At 40.7% G+C, this 19,252-nt stretch overlaps 1 protein-coding gene across 1 annotated transcript; it reads left to right on the top strand.

Annotated features, from left to right (window-relative positions):
• The first annotated feature begins 1,190 nt into the window (after window positions 1-1,190).
• LOC117386062 (piggyBac transposable element-derived protein 2-like) lies at window positions 1,191-17,551 on the top strand. Its single transcript, XM_033983368.1, has 2 exons — window positions 1,191-1,392; window positions 15,771-17,551. Exons 1-2 carry the CDS (start codon window positions 1,191-1,193, stop codon window positions 17,549-17,551), a joined length of 1,983 nt encoding a protein of 660 aa, XP_033839259.1.
• The last annotated feature ends 1,701 nt before the right edge of the window (window positions 17,552-19,252 follow it).

Here is a 19,252-nt window from a genome sequence, read left to right as displayed (position 1 = left end):
ATATTTGATTTGAACATGTACCTTGTATCTGGGGACACAATTAGACCACGTTTATGAAATTTAAAATACAAATCTTAGATACAGTTCTTTTAAATGAATAATGATTTCTACAATGTGATGATGACTTGACAATTAGTCATCCTTAGTCACTGCTTTGGCACCATAATTTAAACACAGTTGTTAGCTACTCTCCTCTCCTCTGACCATATCTCTGTGTAAGCCTTACATTTGTGACAGGTCCTATGGGTTCTAAGTGGCCTGGGTATTCACCAAATGGACTGGATCTTATTAAGAGCTTAAATTAGACTCAGTTGTGTCCATTAGTTTTACAGTGATTAAAAGCAGTGGTGGTCTCTAAGTGGGGTCTGTATTGGATAACAATGTCTTGATGTAATTTGTTCAGTGAATCACACCCACATGGGGTTTGGATGAAAAGCATGTGGTTTTAGTCAGCTATTTGGATTGAAAGAAGATGGGGAAAAGAGGAGTAAATATTCATTTAGAGACAAAACATGCATAATTGGTGGAATCTTCCAATCACTTACAGCAGGAGTGTCAAACACATTTTCATCGAGGGCCACATCAGCAAAATGGCTGTCTTCAAAGGGCCAGATGTAAAATAGATATAACTACTGTTTTAACATGTTAATTAACAGTTTCTGTATTTATTACTGATTCAAGTTTCAAATATTGCATATTCATTTGCATTGGTGTAAAAATATGGCCTGTTAAGACCATCATACCTTTTAATTTACCATGTTGAGGGCCAAATAAAATTATGTGGAGGGCCACATTTGGCCCCCGGGCCTTCAGTTTGACATATGTGACTTACAGACACGGTGCTAAAGTTGGGAAAACAATGAGTATTCTCCCAGTTTCAGCAATATGAAGTTTAGTCAAATGCGTAAATTTCATGTTTGGCTGAAGGGTTATTGTTATGCTCTAGGAATTCCTTTATTTTTGCGGAGAGGAATAATTTCACCACCTCGCTGGGGGTGAAGGAGCCTGGGTTTGTGCAGGAGGTTGAGCATTACTGGCTAGATATAGTTGGCCTCACCTCCACGCACAGCTTGGGCTCTGGAACCCAACTCCTTCAGAGGGGCTGGACTCTCTATTTCCCTGGCGTTGCCTGCGGGGAGCGGCGGCGAGCTGGCGTGGGCTTGCTCATTGCCCCACAGCTCAGCCGCCACATGTTGGAGTTCACCCCGGTGAATGAGAAGGTCGCGCCCCTGCGCCTTCGGGTCAGGGATAGGTCCCTCACTGTTGTGTCGGCCTATGGACCGAACAGCAGTGTAGAGTACCCGGCTTTCTTGGAGTCCCTGGGAGGGGTACTAGACACTGCACCAACCAGGGACTCCATTGTTCTCCTGGGTGACTTCAATGCTCATATGGGTAATGACAGTGACACTTGGAGGGGCGTGATTGGGAGGAATGGCCTCCCTGATCTGAACCTGAGCGGTGTTTTGTTATTGGACTTCTGTGAAAGTCACACTTTGTCCATAACAAATGCCATGTTTGAGCACAATGGTGTCCATCAGTGCACGTGGCACCAGGACACCCTAGGTCAGAGGTCGATGATCGACTTTGTTGTCGTGTCATCTGATCTCCGGCCGTGTGTCTTGGACACGCGGGTTAAGAGAGGGGCTGAGCTGTCAACTGATCACCACCTGGCGGAAGAGGAAGCTGGACAAACCATGCAGGGTCTGCTGGGAACATCTGGCGGAGCCCTCTGTCAGAGGGGTCTTCAACTCACACCTCTGGGAGAGCTTCTCCCTGATCCCGGGGGAGGCTAGGGACATGGAGTCCGAGTGGACCATGTTCTCCACCTCTATTGTAGATGTGGCTGCTCATAGCTGTGGTCGTAAGGTCTGCGGTACTTGTCGCGGTGGCAATTCCCAAACCCGGTGGTGGACACCAGAAGTAAAGGAGATTGTTGCAAACTGGCCGACCCCACTGTTTACAGTGCGGGTGGAGAGCTGCTGACCTTGACTGGGGATGTTGTCAGGCGGTGGAAGGAATACTTTGAGGATCTCCTCAATCCCACCCATCTTCCAAGGAGGAAGCAGCGACAGGGGACCCGGAGACGGACTTGTCCATCACCCTGGCTGAAGTTACCAAGGTGGTTGGCAAGCTCCTTGGTGGCAGGGCTCTGAGGGTGGACAAGATCTGTCCTGAGTACCTCAAGTCTCTGGATGTTGTGGGACTGTCTTGGCTGACACGTCTCTGCAACATCGCGTGGCGGTCGGGGACAGTGCCACTGGATTGGCAGACCGGGGTGGAGGTCCCTCTTTATAAGAAGGGGAACCAGAGGGTGTGTTCCAATTACAGGGGAATCACACTCCTCAGCCTTCCCGGTAAGGTCTATTCCAGGGTACTGGAGAGGAGAATCCTACCCATGGTCAAACCTTGGATTCAGGAGGAGTGTGGTTTTCGTCCCGGTCGCGGAACCCTGGACCAGTTCTATACTGTCCATTGGGTCCTTGAGGGTTTATGAGAGTTTGCCCAACCAGTCCACATGTGTTTTGTGGATCTGAAGAAGGCATTTGACTGTGTCCCTTATGGTGTCCTTTGGAGAGTGCTCCGGGAGTATGAGGTCCGGGGCTCTTTGCTAAGGGTTGTTCTTTTGCTTATCCGGGGCCGGGTCGCGGGGGCAGCAGTCGGGGGCAGCAGTCTAAGCAGGGATCTTGTCCTTTTGGTCATTACCCAGAGCTCATGACCATAGGTGAGGGTAGGAACGTAGATTGACCGGTAAATCGAGAGCTTCACCTTCCAGCTCAGCTCCTTTTTCACCACAACAAACCAACACAGCGACCCCATTACTGCAGACGCTGCACCGATCCACCTGTCAATCTCATGCTTCATCCTTCCCTCACTCGTGAACAAGACTCTGAGATACTTGAACTCCTCCACTTGAGGCAGAGACTCTCCACCCACCCGGAGAGGACAAGCCACCTTTTTCCGGTCGAGAACCATGGCCTCGGATTTGGAGGAGCTGATTCTCATGCCAGCCGCTTCACACTCGGCTGCAAACGGCCCCAGTGCTGCAGGACAACATCATCTGCAAACAGCAGAGATGAAATCCTGTGGTTCCCAAACTAGATCCCCTCCGGCCCCTGGCTGCGCTTAGAAATTCTGTCCGTAAATATAATGAACATAACTGGTGACAAAGGGCAGCCCTGGCGGAGTCCAACATGCACTGGGAACAGGTCTTACTTACAAGCCTTCACCTCTGACCTGTATTACAGTGATATCGAGTTAGCATCAGCACTCCCTAATCCGGATATTCCCTTATTTCTTTATTGCAATAATATGTTTAATGAAATTGCAGAGTGACATGCATCTAAAAGAAAAAAAAAAAAAATGAATGAAAAACTTGGTTCAACACAGAAATTGCAAGTTTAATAAGAAAAGGAATAGATCTTTATCAAAACCATCTTCATGACTGTGCTGATAGAGAGCTGATAGAATCACGGAAATCCAGCACAGTTCTGGAGGACAGTAAGATCCCTGTAAGATCTTACCATTATCAACCAATATTTTATGATAGACATGGTGAAAATATATGGTGCTTTTATGTTTTTAATAATAATACTGACCTTTCTGATCTTTATTGTGTTGAATCTGCATTTCTGGCAGATAGCAGTCAGATTTTCTCTTTAATGGTGCGTTCACACCGAGGTGTCAATAATGTGTTAGACACCTCTAGTCAGACACCTTTGCATTTGAGGTCAGACACCTTCGATGTGCCTCATGGAGCCCAGGACCCCAGAGCGTTCGTTGCGGTCTGCGAGTTCCTTTGAATGTTTTGTTTTCCCTGTGTCTTGCAGACCAGGTTGAGAGAGTGGCTTTAGTGTATTTATTACATAAAACCCATCAACAGAGACAATCAGCTCTGCGGCATGTCTGGGTCCATGACTAGCCTTTAAGCTAGCCCAGCATAATTACATTGCCGCTAGTTTGTGGCTGATATATTTCTACTTGTTCTGGATAATGACGTCACTTCGTCAATGGAGCATAGTCTGATTTGTTGACACTGCGCGTCGAACATCAGAAAGTTCAGCTTTTTCAACTTTTTGACATGCAAACAAAATGTCCGACATCTGTCAACGCCAGATTTGTACAACGCTGATGCTTGAAGATGCACCGCAAAAACGCAGGATGGCCAAGGCGAGCGTCCCCCATAGACTTTGTATGTAAGCATGCACCCTGACGCCTCGGTGTGAATGCACCATAAGACCCTTCACTTACTTTGAGGTCTTAAATGCACTCCACCATAGACTCAAAGAAGTCCGTGGGAACAGATGACCTTTTTTTTTTTTTTTTTTTTACCTTCAGCAAAGGGGTGCTCCAAGGCTCAGTTTTGGGCCCACTACTTTTTAATATATTTATTAATTTCATTGGTTGCAATTAAAGGGAAAGCCCACTTGCTTATTTGCAGAAGATGCTGTTTTGTATGGTAGTGCTCCCTCTGCTCATCAAGCGCTTTTAAAACTGCAGCAAGATTTTAAGGAAATCTAAATTCCCTCAAAAACCTTAAATATAATTTCATGCAAATAAACCTATGTAAATGACCTTTTCTAAAATCTTTACATAAATCTATGCACTGATCACTGAGGTGCTCACTGAAAGCAAGTGAAAAAAGGTGAAAAGTCATGATGACTATTTTAATCTGATTGGTTGAAGTGTCACAACAGTGAAAGAAGCTGAAAAATCCATTTGAGAGAAAATCACAGACACCTTCCATGTCCACAATTGCGTCACCATGCTTGTTTTGGTTTGCTTGGATGCTTCGACTTTGGCTTCTGCACAAACCTCAATGCTACTCTGTGACTGGCCCGCCATGAACTAGGCCAATTTAAACCTTACAGCAGAAATATCTCAAGATGGATTCTCATGAATTTGTGAACTCACAAATATCTTGAGAATTCATCTTGCTGTACAAGGTTATATCCTTATATTCCTACTGCAGCTAGTGATAACACCAAATCCCAGTAGGAAGGGAAACTAAATATAATGTGTTTCAAAATTATTTTAAGTCCTAAAAATGCCAAATGCCCTTATCACCAAATCGCCAATCTATTTAATAACCCATTCATATAGACATTCATAGACAAACAAAAAAGAAGACTATAGCCAACGTTCTATCTCACTTGTATTATTATGTAAAAAGAGTATGTTTTTATTCACCACTGACTGAACTCACTGCACTGTAGCTGAACCTGCCTGTGTTCGTCTCTCCTCTGCATTAGCCACATATGGAGTACATGAGGTATAGAGAGCATGCATCACCATTTCACAAGTAGTGTTTTATTAAGCAGCGAGCGTGTATCTTTACTTTACATTAAAGCAACACAACATGGAAAACCTTTCTGTGAACTGATTCCCCCATCTTACTTTATGTCACATCTGTCCGTAAATATGCTTTGAAATCCTGCGCAAGTAGTCCCTTCTAAAAGAATAGAACAGTATTTTCTTTCTTTCTTTCTTTCTTTCTTCTAATAGTCTTGTTGTTTGGACCTAACCTAATCAGTCTCTAGTCTCTAGTCACTCATAATTCATTCATAATTTTTGCTAAAACAGCTTCAGTAACCCTAATAAACAAGGCAGAATAGTATACTTTGAATAATAACTTTGAGTAATAAGTTAGTACTTTAGACAGCCATTTCCTCCTTCCATTCATCTAATGCAGAATTATAATTTAGGATAGGCAGAAAGCATATTGATAATGTTATTATTATGACACAGTAAATGCAATATTGTTTCTCTTGCTAAGTATTAATATTAATAATTATTATTATTTAATAATGAATTAATCTTTTTAGATATATATTTTCTGAAACATTGCTATATAGGCAAGGCAAGTGTATTTGTCTAGTACAATTCGCACACAAAGTAATTTAAAGTGGTTTACAGAATAAGAAAGACATTGAAATCATACAAATCAAAACATACATAATTACAAATAATCATTATAAAATTAACATTAAAACAGAAGAGTGCAGAATAAAAACATTTCAGTCATATGCACAGCTAAATAACTTTTTGAGCCTGGATTGAAACATTGTCAAAGTAGAGGCCACACATCTTCAGGAAGATTGTTCCAGGTTTTAGTTGCATAAAACTGAAACGCTGATTCTCCATGTTTAGTCCTGACTCTTGGCACCAGCAGGAGGCTGGTCCTCAGTGCCGGATGGTACATATTGTAAACACAAATCCCACAGCTGTCACAAATGAAACAATATAATAAATAAATGTGTTCATAAAATTTTGACTCTAAAAGCAAAAGATTTTGTCTTGATGTCCATTTTAGTCTTTGAGTGGGCATTTGAAAAAGCTAGTATTTTTATGTCAATGTGACCTCTCAATCTCTGAAATGAAAATATTTAAAAAGAAAGAAATCAGACAGAAATAGCACTCACAACTCACAATGACACATTTACATATTGTGGATTTGAGGTCATATTGACACTTGGCACTATAAGAGTTGCGATGTTATTCAAAAAAAAAAAAAAAATCATGAAGTTGATCTGCTAAAAATTCTACAATTACTACATAGTGACTTCCTGTATCCTACTGTATACACTATCCAAAAGATATGTCAGCAAAATACATACTCATCCACATTACACTTACTGTTGTAGAAGCAGATTGTAGGACTCAGAACCCAATCAGAACCCAAAACACAAAACAAATTTACACAGATAATTAGCAGGGGTGTTTGGCCAGGGGTTCCATTGGTGCAGGTAAGTGTGGTAGAGCCAGGTATGTATGGGTTGATTGGAAATGAACCACAAGTGAGTATTGACAAGCTGAAGCTGGTGTTAAAGCATGGCTTCTCCCAGGTAGGCAGGAACAGCTCTTTCGGAGTGAAAGACACATGGACAGAGAAGTAAAGGGAGAGAGCTGAAGGATGATGACAATTACAGATGAATTTGCAAGAGAAAATTGATTAAAAGAGAAATTACGCCAAAATAGTAGTAGCTATATAAAACACCACTTTTACTGCAATGTAATGTATCTCCTTATTCTTATACAGTAGATTGTCATTATCATTGAGCTTGGTTACAGAGAGAAGTTAACTCATGCTAGAGACTGGTTCATTGTACTGAACAAATAAGACAATACGCTATTATCTCCCCATTGCGCAACATACAAGTCAATAATACAGCTGTGTTTGGCATAGTATGAATAGCTGTGTTTATGTACAACAATATATAACACATTTCTATAGAATCACTTTGTCAATTATTTCAGGGTATCATTATTTCCAGTCGAGACATATGTATTAGCAGCTCTTGGGGTCAAAATATGTCTGCATCACGGTGTTTATATCAAATTTGTATTGTCCGATCAGGTAGTGCACATAAGAATGCTAGTTGTTATTAGCTTTACTATTGCGGCACAACACTGCTCTTGCCTATGAAAGTTGTGAAAAGCGCTTTTAAACTCAACATGGTGAATAATTAGGATGTGCAGGATGCATAAGGTAAGTGAGGAACAACTTTGGGACTTTGGGGAAAAAAAAAAGATTATTTTGAAGAAAAAAATATCTAGAAGCGTCTAGAAAGTTTTTAAACATGAAATATAGTACTAAAGTTATGTAAGAGAAGGACTGGTTTCAATTAAACTGATATTGCTATGGTTTTCTCAGTTCCATTTTGTTCAATTTTTAGCATAAAAAAATTGTAATATTCTAAGGTTTCATAGCAGTCACACAGAGCTATGCAGTGAACTAATAAGAAAATACTGCATTGTATGAGGAAAAAAAGCACTTTTGTACTTAGTGGGAGCTGGAATAAAAAAATCTTCAAAACTCACTGAGCGCGGTCTAAAGGGAGAAGTGAATAAGTCTATCTCATAAAGGTGCTAATTGCAGAGGCTGGAGCAGTAGACAGCAGTTAATGACCCTTTGCTCTGTTGCTCCTCTGTATGTGGGTCTAGGAACAATCACCAGGTAATTTGGAGAGGTTTGAGGAGAAAGAACCTTGAACTCCAGAGCCTCAGGAAAGCATTTTACATTATAGGACTTTGGTACCATGGATCTATTAAAGTATCTGGAAGGGGTATAACTAGCTTAAAGCTGTTGTGACTAGTTGCCAGTCCTCTGCAGATCAGATTTATTATTTATTTTTTTCCAAATAGGGCAGAATGTAAACACAAACTGCTCGTGTTTGGCGGCCATGGCATCATCATGGTGATTTTTGCCTATGTTCACTTCAGTTAGCTTTTTAAATTTTTGCTTATTTGTTTATTCATTCCCTGTAGGGAGCATCAGTGCATTTTTTTCATAGATATTTCAATCAGCCCTCTTGAATTTCTGTTTGGATTCCAGGACTTATTCACTCCACAGTTGTCCTCCATGGTGGTGGTAGCTTTCTTGCCAAGTGGTGGAAGAAGTACTCAGTTTTGTTACTCAAAATGTGTCACTGTAAAATGCTCTTAAGTAAAGTACAGATACCTAAAATTTGTAATTAATTATAGTACTTTACTTTGCTAAGTTACACCACTGCTCTTGCCACAGTAGCTTCCATAACATAGCCCTCAAAGCGCTACTCTCAGAAGCACAGTTTGAACCATATTGACATAACAACTAGTTGAAATTAGTGTCATAAGTGTAGGGTGAGAAACTCAGTCCAGAGAGGTTTGGAATAGCTCCATCACTCCAAAAGTTGTGAATTTTCCCTTTGGAAGATCTACCCATCCAAGCGGAAGCCCAGTGGATGTTGCAATGGATAGACTTGGTGTAACTAGAAGCACTGTGCATGAAAATGTATGCCTGGTCATCTCTGCTTGGACCGCAGTCTCTACATACAAGCTACACAATGGATAAATGGCTTTTGAAACACCAACAAGCAGGCAACTGACACTAATCAAATGAAAAAGTTTCACTCGTTACACAACTTTGATTAGGTACAAACAAACTAAATTTGACAAATGCCTTCGGGAGGGGACACATTATATTTGGATGCCTGGATGTATAGAATTGTTAACTTCCATTTCTCAACTTATATTTGATGTCATTTCTCTCAATATTCCCCTCTTTGATTTACAGACACCAGAGACCCGAGTGCTGGTGTGCATCTTATAGGGACCCATCTGTCCTCATTAGAGGCCCTGAGGGGCGAGCACAGTCAGCGAGGTTTAACTGAATTGGGCGTCCGGATAATGTGGTCCAAACGCTGGGGCGGGTGACACCTCTGCACACGTTCCTCACAGCATTATTTAGAGAAGAAGGGAGGAAAGGAAGAGAGAGAAGTGTGCTCTTTAGAGAAGAAAAGAGGACAGGACAGAGGGGGGAAAAGAGAGAAATATACTGAAAGGAAGAGACTCCTCCACAGACCATTCTTTAGAGAAGAAGGGAGGGAAGGGAAAAGCCAGAAAGATACTGAAAGAGGTATGGAGTCTCCTTCACAGAATGCTCTTTAGAGATGGAGGGAGGAGAGAAAGATAGAGAGAGACAATCCTCCATGGAGCGCTCTTTAGAGAAGGAGGGAGGAGAGGAGAAAGAGAGGGAGGGAGAATCACGGAGTGAGAGAGGGAGACTTCTCCACAGAATGCTGTTTAGAGAAGAATGGAGGAGAAAGGGAAGGAGGGGGAGAGAGGAATATAGAGAGACTTCTCCACAGAGCAATCTTTAGAGAAGAAGGGAGGAGAGAAGGAAATACTGAGAAAGACAGACTCCTCTACAGAGCGCTCTTAAGAGAAGAAGGAAGGAGAGGGATAGAGGGAGAGAGATACTGAGAGACTTCCACACGGCGCTCTTTAGAGAAGAAGGGAGGAGAGAAAAGAGGGAGAGATACTCTTCTACAGAGCCCATTTTAGAGAAAAACGGAGAATATGAGAGGGAGGGAAGAAAAGAGAGACACACTCTTCTTTACCCAGGCATCAGTCCGAGATACGACACTGCTTTGAATTTATTTTTTTATTTTTTAATCAATTAATAAACAATGAATGAATTAATAAACAAACAACCTTAAAAATGTTTAAAACTAAAAAGTGGTGAAGACTGAGCTGTGCCTCCTACTAATATTTGCATCTCATAGTAACTTCCTGAACTAAAATTGAATCACCAAATTGCTCTAAATCTATTAAATTGCAAAAATAATTCCCAGAAAGCCTCCAAAACTTCCTCACCTTGGCATTTGTTTATTCAGAACTCTGGCCTCACTGATGAGACAAACCTTTAGATTAGCATTAGCATTTCTCCTACAACACTGTCCAAGCCCAACCTTAATGTCAGCTCATTAACAACTAATTGAAACAAGTTTAAAGTAGATTTTTGTATCCGGGCAACTTTTCCAATACTTAAACTCCCATCCTTTTCCTTTCAAACACTTGCATATTCCTACACTCGCACAAAGTAGTCCTCCCCCTCCCAGTGTGTGAAGAATCTCCTCATTAGCAGCAGAGCCGTCACTGCAAATCGCTGACAAATGGCCACGGGCTAATGCACTGTAAACTCATAATGCATATTCACAGTAATGGTGCACTAGCTACTTCAACATTTCTTCAACTTAACAAGCAACAGATCTATACCCTGCTGGCAGTTTGTCATGATGATGGGTCACTCCATCTGTGAACTTTGGATGTACTTAACCAATTAAAAAAAGAAGAACAAATGGAAATTTTAGTAAGCCGTGGTCACAATTCTAAAAACATTCCAATGCTGTGTGGTAAGCTTATACTGTACTTAGCAAAAGTTGAAAATGTTATATAGTTAAGAATACTTGGCAAATTGGAGTTTTATTTTTTCTTTCTTTTCATTCTTTTATAACCCATATGTTGTCTCACATTCATCTTTTCGTTGCTTTTGTTGTGTAAAAATCTGTTTTAATTTGGTAAAGTTTTTAGGGTGTAAAACATACCCCTGATGAATACAGTAACTGGTAATAATGCTACAGCTGTAAATATTAGACAATATGGACATTTTGGCAAGTATGACCATATCAATTTGATGCCGATACCAATGCATTTTGTAAGAAAAAAGCATTGAATCTCATTTACTATGAAGAATTTGAATTGAACATAATTGTAATTATCTTTGTTCCACCCCAGTATGAACTGATCCATGAAATAAAATACATTTGCAGATAAACTGAAATACTGTAATGATGTGAGATAATATATATATATATATATATATATATATATATATATATATATATATTGTTTGTTTTTGTTACTTTTGAGGTGTTGTTGTTGTTAATGAACTGCTTTTGTATGTGACACTTGGTTACTATGCCGTCAAGTCGATGTAAAGATTTTATCGTCAGTTACTCTTCAGTTAGGTGATTGGCTTTTTGTTTTTATCGGACAATTGTTAACTGGTGACATTTTTGCATGAGAATTGACACTTTTCTACATCAGTCTGTATCATTGTATTGATACAGGCATCAATAGTATTGATTTCATTCAATACTAGTGATGGCTTCAATCCCGTTTATCTCCCAAAATGCAATAGTGTGGGTACATGGTGCACATGGAGTCTGTGGAAGTTACAAAGCTGCATTGTGGTCTATTGAGTTTCATTGTGTTTCAGTGAAAAGCTCCAGTCTGTGTCTGAATGAGAAGTCTGCTAAAGTGTGAACTTTGACCTTTCAGAGGGCTTTGTGGACTGACCTTCGGGACAATGGAGCATTGGACGTGTAGCTGTGACAGGATAATACAGGAGATGGACTGAGACATGTGAAATGTTATGAATGCCACAGGTTTGACTGCAAAGTAGTACTGAACCTGACTGGAATAGGGTTTTAAAACTACTGGTGGACACCTTAATCTTTGACTATTTAAAGTTATATCAATGCATTCGATTTTTATGTTGTGTGATTTTTTGATGCAACAATTTTGACACCTACTACTACTAGTTCTACCATTATTTTTACTTCTGTTACAAGTATCAACACTATGGCATAACATCTGCTGCTACATTTTTTACATTTTATTGTATTAATAACAACTACTATTGTTATTTCTCTTCTTCTAGTACTAATACTGCTAGTACTACTCTCAATATTGATAATAGTATCCTACTTCTGTATAACAGTTGGTTGTGCGATCAGGTTTTATTTATTTCAGTGACCTATGTGAAATGAAGGAGCTCATTGTCTCCTATCATATTGAACAAACAAACACCCACACCCACACCCACCCACACACACACACACACACCCCCACACCCACACACACACACACACATACACACACGTATCTACCAACCTACAGTGTAAAAGTAAAAGATGCTCCTCCTTCATAAAAAAAAAAACAAAAAACAAAAAACAAAACTTTCATTTATTTATTTATTATATTTTTTTGTTTTAAGAATAGGCAAGTTCTGGTTATTTTTCTCATTTTTAAGATTTGCAGTTGACAGTTGACAACCCTCAAATTTGTACTTTTTTGGCCTTCTGAACATCTTTGGCATTGACAAATTCTTAACTGAAAAAGTTCTTCTAGAAGAACAAATCCTACAAACAATCAGGGGCACTTGTATGTTACTTGTATGATTTAGTTTTAGAATATTATTACACTCAAAAATTCAAATTCCTCCATGATTGTAACTTATATATTTAAAAATAAAATCTTCTAAAAATGTTATATAATACCATGAATTAGTGGAGTTTTACAGAGCAAGTAGTCACTAATATGTTAAAGGTCCTATATCACACAAAATTGTCTTGTGAGCTTCAAGCCATGTTATAATGCTGTTACCTTCTCAAAAACATTCCTGGAGTTGTGTTTTGTTCTTCATTCATTCACAGATGTTTGAGTAACTTTTGTTATTAGTCTACACCTCCAAAACTCAAAATGCTCTGTTTCACCTTGTGATGTCATGTGGAAGTGGTAGCCTTCAGGTAGAGACGTGCAACGCTTGGGCTGAAATCATCCAAATGATTCTAGTGAAGGTACATTGAGTTTAAAAACACAGTGGGGCACTTCTTGTTTTACCAAATAACATCACAAGGTGGAACAGTGTTTTCTGTTTAAGAGCAGAACTCGGCCTAAATATGCTGGGTTTGTATGTTAAACATGTGTGAATGAAACAAAACACAACTGTAAGGAATGTTTGTAATGAGGAAACAACATTATAACATGGATCAGAAAATAGCGTAATTTTCAATTCAATTCAATTCAAGTTTATTTATATAGCACATTTAAAAACAACCTCAGCTGACCAAAGTGCTTCACATAAAATAACTAAACACATAAAACATCACACAATGAGGTATAATTACATTATAAAAAAGAGCATAAAATACAATAACAGTGCAAGTACCAAGACATTCTATCTAGACAGTATTAAAAGCCAGGGAGAAAAGATGAGTTTTGAGCCGAGACTTAAACTGAATAAGAGACTCAGATAATCGTACAGACAAAGGGAGACTGTTCCACAATTTGGGCGCTGCCACAGAAAAGGCCCTATCACCCCTAGTTTTGAGCCTAGCTTTATGCACAGCAAGCAGAAGCTGGTCAGCTGACCTCAGAGCTCTGGGAGGAGTATAAGGCTGCAGCAGCTCCCTAAGATAGGCTGGGCCCATGAAGTTAAGACATTTAAAAACAATCAGTAACACTTTGAATTTCACCCGAAAAGCAATAGGGAGCCAATGTAAAGTGCACAGAACAGGCGTAATGTGCTCCCGTCTCTTAGTTTTGGTCCGAAGCCAAGCTGCAGCATTTTGAACAGTGGGCAGACGCTGTATAGAGCCGTGGTCCAGGCCTAGATACAAAGAGTTACAATAATCCAGGCGCGATGTGACAAAAGCATGTATAGCTTTTTCAAAATCAGCCAGAGGCAAGTAAGGCTTAAGTTTAGCCAGAATCCGGAGCTGACAAAAGCTAGTTCTTATAACTGAGCTGATATGTTTGTCAAGTTTGAGCATGGAGTCCACAATCACTCCTAGATTCCTCACTGAAGGACGACAGAAGGAAGACAGTGACCTAATCACACTGTCATGTCCAGTGAGTAGCTCAGTTTGACCAAAAAACAGCACCCAGGGGAAGCATATATAAAGCAAAAAGAGCAGGCGCTAATGTAGATCCCTGGGGTACACCATAATTTAAGGGTGACACAGAAGAAGAATACAATCCTAAGTTAACAGAAAAGCTCCTATTAGACAAATATGATTGGAACCATCTGAGAACTGTACCCTTCATGCCCACACATGACTCTAAGCGGGCTAAAAGAATGCTGTGGTCCACCGTGTCAAAGGCTGCCGATAAGTCTAAAAGAAAAAGAACAGCAGACTGTTCTGAGTCCACTGTTAAAAGCAGGTCATTAAAAACTCTTAAGAGGGCAGTTTCGGTACTGTGCTGTGATTTAAAACCCAATTGGAATTTTTCACCAATTTCAATAGAACTGAGATAGGCCTGCAGCTGATCATACACAACCTTCTCTAAAACTTTGGACATAAAGGGCAACTTAGAAATCGGTCTAAAGTTAGACAGAACATTTGAGTCAAGATTTGACTTTTTGATGAGAGGCTGGACAACAGCATGTTTCAGAGAAGTTGGGAAACAACCTGACAACAAAGATGAATTTACAATTTTAACCATAAAAGGTCCAATAGAATCAAAGACATTTTTGAAAAGATGACTTGGAATGGAATAATGTCTAGAGGACAAGAGGAAGGTTTTAGCTGTTGGACAATTTTCTTCAAGTTACAAAAAGATACTGGATCAAAATGCTCAAAGACCAAATTACAAACTGTCCAAACTACAGGAACAACATCAGGTGTCAGTGTTGACCTAAGCACTGAGACTTTATCAGTGAAAAATGACAAGAAACGTTCACAAAGCATTGGTGATGACACTACAATGTTTGTGTTACAAGGACTTACAAGAGATTTCAAAGTGTTAAAAAGCTTTTGTGGTCTGTGGCAGTTGGACGACACAAGGTTGGACATAAAGTTACATTTAGCAGTTTTAACTGCCCGCTGATATTCTGTAAGACTGTCTCTCAGTATTTGCTGGGAAACCTGTAGTCCATCCTCTCAGCGCGTCTGCATGTGCGCCTAAGTTCACATGTGGTATCATTAAGCCACGGCTATGATTTAAGCTTTGCACGTTTAAGCCTGAATGGAGCCACTGAGTCCTAAGCCTCTGTACAAGTATCAGTGAAAGAGGAGAGTAGATGATGCTTTAAGTTAAAAGAATCGATCAGATTTAAAAACTCTTTGGCCAAAGGTCTAGATTCACAGCAGATGTGAATATTGAAGTTCCCAACTATTAACCCCGTAGCACCCTCCGTTGCAAATATGCAACATATATTTCAAAGGTCATGGAAAAAAAGTAGGAGTCTTTTTTAAAAATGTATTAACTAATTCATGTACCCAAGAACCCAAAGAAGCAAATACGCTACATTGAGTGCTGCCAACTAGTGGTCTGTGGTGTCACCATCAAATCCAAGATGTCTGCCGGCATGTGAGCCACATGCTCTCTGGCTTCTCAAGTTCAGACACCAAACTGTCCAATGTCAAGGTAAGAAATCAATTTGAAGTTTATCAATTTAGGCAGAGGAATACCTACAGACTTAAGACATGTCATAGTCTTCCAGTTTTATATTTGTGCATTTTGATAGGTTCTGCCGTTTTGATTACGTTGCAAATATGCAACACTGGGTTCCTAGGTCTGTGTTAGAATATCATCTGCACATTTTGTTCATTAGATAAATGGACTATAATTGACTTGTGTTGATGTCATAAATTATCAATGTCCTTTTTTATTGCATCAAGGTGCTAAATAACTATTAATTCTACATTTTTAATTTTTCTCAGGCGAGATGGCAAAAAGGTACAATGTTGAAGATGTCCTGGCAATGCTGGACAACGGTAATGAGAGTGAAAAAGAGGAACTTGCATCCGATAGTGATGATGATGAGGATTACCAACCAGGCCCAGGGGATGATGAGCCTTCAAGTGATGATGCTACAGACACTGACAGTGAGAGCCATGCTTGTGACACTGAAGACACCACATCACCCGCCGATTTACCACCAGTGAAACACAAGAAACTGCCTCCAGCTACTGAAAGACAGGGCCAATACACCTGGAAGAAAGTTGACTATGAGCCCCCTGAATCTGGATTTACTGGTGAACAACCTGAGGTTCCATTGGATGTTGGAAGCCCACTGGAATATTTCAAAACACTCATTGATGATGATATGCTTGAATTACTGGCTAGTAAGACAAATACATATGCTGTACAGAAGAGTGGGAGGGAACTAAACACAAACAAAAAGGAACTTGAGCAGGTTATTGGAATGTTTCTCAAAATGGGCCTGGCTCCAATGGCTGGCACAAGGATGTTTTGGGAAACTGATACAAGGTATCCCCAGGTTGCCGACATTATGAGCAGGAACAGATTTCAAAACATCATTGCACATCTTCACTTTGTCGATAACATGGTAGTGACTGAGGAAGACAAGATAGACAAACTCTGGAAGATCAGGCCTTGGCTCACTATGTTTCGCAACAATTGCCTGAAACTTGTACCTGAGGAGTACAATTCCATTGATGAGCAGATGGTGCCATTCAAGGGAAAGTACAGTGGTGTGAAGCAATATATGCACAGCAAACCACACAAATGGGGCTTCAAAATCTGGTGTAGATGTGGCATTTCAGGACTGTTGTATGATTTTGAAATCTATCAGGAAAGTGGTGTCAAGGAGGCTGGTGTTGGCCTCGGTATGTCGGGAGATGTTGTAAGTCGCCTTTGCTCCACACTTCCAGATGAGAAGAACTACAAAGTCACTGCAGACAATTTCTTCACCAGCATGCCGTTGATTGTCAAACTGAAAGAGCGAGGCATTCTGTACCTTGGAACAGCACGTACCAATAGGCTGAAGAACTGTAGACTGAAAGATGAGAAAGATCTCAAAAAGGAGGGAAGAGGAAGCTTTGACTACAGAGTGGAAACTACACATGGTGTGAGCGCTGTGAAATGGTACGATAATCGTGCTGTGCTGCTAGTCTCATCCTACCTTGGTCCAGAACCAACAGACAGTGTCAGACGCTGGGATAAAGCAAAGAAGGACTTCACTCTTGTCACCAGACCAAACGTGGTGAAGGTGTACAATAGTCTCATGGGGGGTGTTGACTTCCTAGACTGCCTCATTTCGAAGTACAGGTACCCGATGAAGGCCAGACGATGGTACATCTACCTCTTCTGGCACACAGTCACTACTGCACTTGTTCAAGCATGGTTGCTCTATCGTAGACACTGCAGTGCCCTGGCAATGCCCAAGAAGGACATCATGAAACACCGCAACTTCCAGGCTGCTCTAGCTACTGCTCTGATAATGACAAATGTGCTGGTGGCACAAAGAGGAAGGCCAACTGGAGAAGTCGCCACAGTCTACTCTCCGAGGGCATCCAGAGTAGATCAACCAGATGATGTTCGCCATGACAATGTTGGACACTTGCCAGTAAAAGTCGACAACCGTGGCAGATGCAAAGTGTGCAAAAATGGTTTCACTGACACGTCATGTATCAAGTGCAACGTTCGCCTGTGCTTCAATGAGAAGCGCAATTGCTACATGGCTTACCATGTTAAGTAATGTTCTGCCTGATCTGTTTGCAGTTTGTATTCAGTAATTCAGTTTCAATAAAGTTACTATAGCCTTATTGTTTTTGTTTTTTTTGTTAGAAGTAGTTACTATACTTACGTCAAAATGCCGCCTGAAAAGCCCAATGTTGCAAATGTGCTACATCATCAAATTTGGTCAATGAATGCTGCTTACCAAAAATATTGACAAATTTTGTTCTTACCCATCCCCATTGACTAAAATTTAGCATGGATGATTTTTTCCAACAAATATTTCTATGTCTGGGTTCTACGGGGTTAAAAATGATCATAGTTAAGTGTCAAGCCTGTTAAGAAGTCTGTAAAGTCCTGGATGAAGTTTTTATTGAACTTTGGAGGGCGATACACCAAAGCGCACAGGACCGGAGGATCAAGGCTTAAAATAAAAGTCTGAAGCTCGAAACTGGAAAAGGAGTCTTTCAGAACTTGTCGGCAAATGTAGCTTCTTTTGTACATCGTTGCTAGTCCTCCACCTTTGCTGGTAGCCCGAGGAGAGTTAAGGTAAAAACAGTCAAGTGGTAAAAGTTCTGAGAATGGGGCAGACTCACCAGCTTGAAGCCACGTCTCCGTAAGAAACATAAAATCCAGTTTCCGCGAAGTGAAAAGATCATTCAGCAGGAATGTTTTGTTAGCCAGTGACCTAGTATTCAACAGGCCCAAATGTAAGGTTACATCCTCGTCATCCCGTGGGGAGTCGCAGCACAACAACCGGAGGCATCCGAGATCCACACTGCGGCGCGTGGCGACGCAGCTAGCGGCGTGGCTAACGGCAGATGACGCAGGCCGGTCTGTAGGCGCGCAGGCACCAAGGGCTGGATCCACCGTAATCCATGCGATCCTTGGGGTGCTGGGTATCCAGAACTGGAAATATGTGGTACAATCCCACGCTTAGCATTCGAAAAAGCCCGGACTCTCACTAAGACACCTCCACATTCCCCCCGCTTTTTCGAATGCTTCTTCCGAATGGAGACAGGTGAGCGCAGCACGTATGCCGGGACTGATGCCAAGTGAGGAGGGAGTTTGGAAGTTGCATCTTCATAATTGTGTTGCAGGTACAGCTCATGAGATTGCTTAAAATCAAGAAGTGTCTGTCGGTCATACACTAATAACCCAGAGATATCCTGGCACAAAATACAGAAAAATGCAATAGCAAGTAGCAACTTAAGCAGAGCTGACAGACGGCTGCCGGGACACACTGGCGCCATCTTGTAATATGAAACCTTTAACCAACATTAAGCAATAGATTCAAACCTATACAATTACAATATGTTCAATATGTTTTTCTTTCTGTTTTGATCCATGTTTCAACTGCTCTCCTCCCTGCTGCTGCCAGCAGAGGGCTCATACAATATTTAAGTTAGTCAAAGCTAAGAAATCAATGCTGAAGTATTTTTCTCTTAAAAATATGTATTAGAATCAAAGATAAAATATTAAATGCCATTGCAAGGTGAATTTATAACACCGATTTAAAGCACAAGATCGGAGCCTTAACTTATTCTCCAGGCGTAGTTTATGGCAGGCATTACTTCATACCTGTCAAACCATTCTGTACTATCACTTCCACACAGCACTTACTATGAGCTATAAGAACCCTCCATTTGAATAGTAACTTTCTCCATAAAACACACATTTGCACAGAAAATAATAGGTGCATATAACAGTGTGAAATGGCTGC

The sequence above is a fragment of the Periophthalmus magnuspinnatus genome, chromosome 18 (genome assembly GCF_009829125.3).
Source record: "Periophthalmus magnuspinnatus isolate fPerMag1 chromosome 18, fPerMag1.2.pri, whole genome shotgun sequence".
NCBI lineage: Eukaryota > Metazoa > Chordata > Actinopteri > Gobiiformes > Gobiidae > Periophthalmus > Periophthalmus magnuspinnatus.
The sequence above is the reverse complement of the archived record's forward strand: the minus strand, read 5'-3'. Positions and strand labels throughout refer to the sequence as shown.

Excerpts from the sequence above, each read along its gene's own strand:
- LOC117386062 (XM_033983368.1), top strand. The coding sequence starts at position 1,191 with ATGTTGGAGTTCACCCCGGTGAATGAGAAGGTCGCGCCCCTGCGCCTT. Across the intron at positions 1,393-15,770 it reads TGACTTCAATGCTCATATGG|GCGAGATGGCAAAAAGGTAC; the intron begins GTAATGACAGTG and ends AATTTTTCTCAG.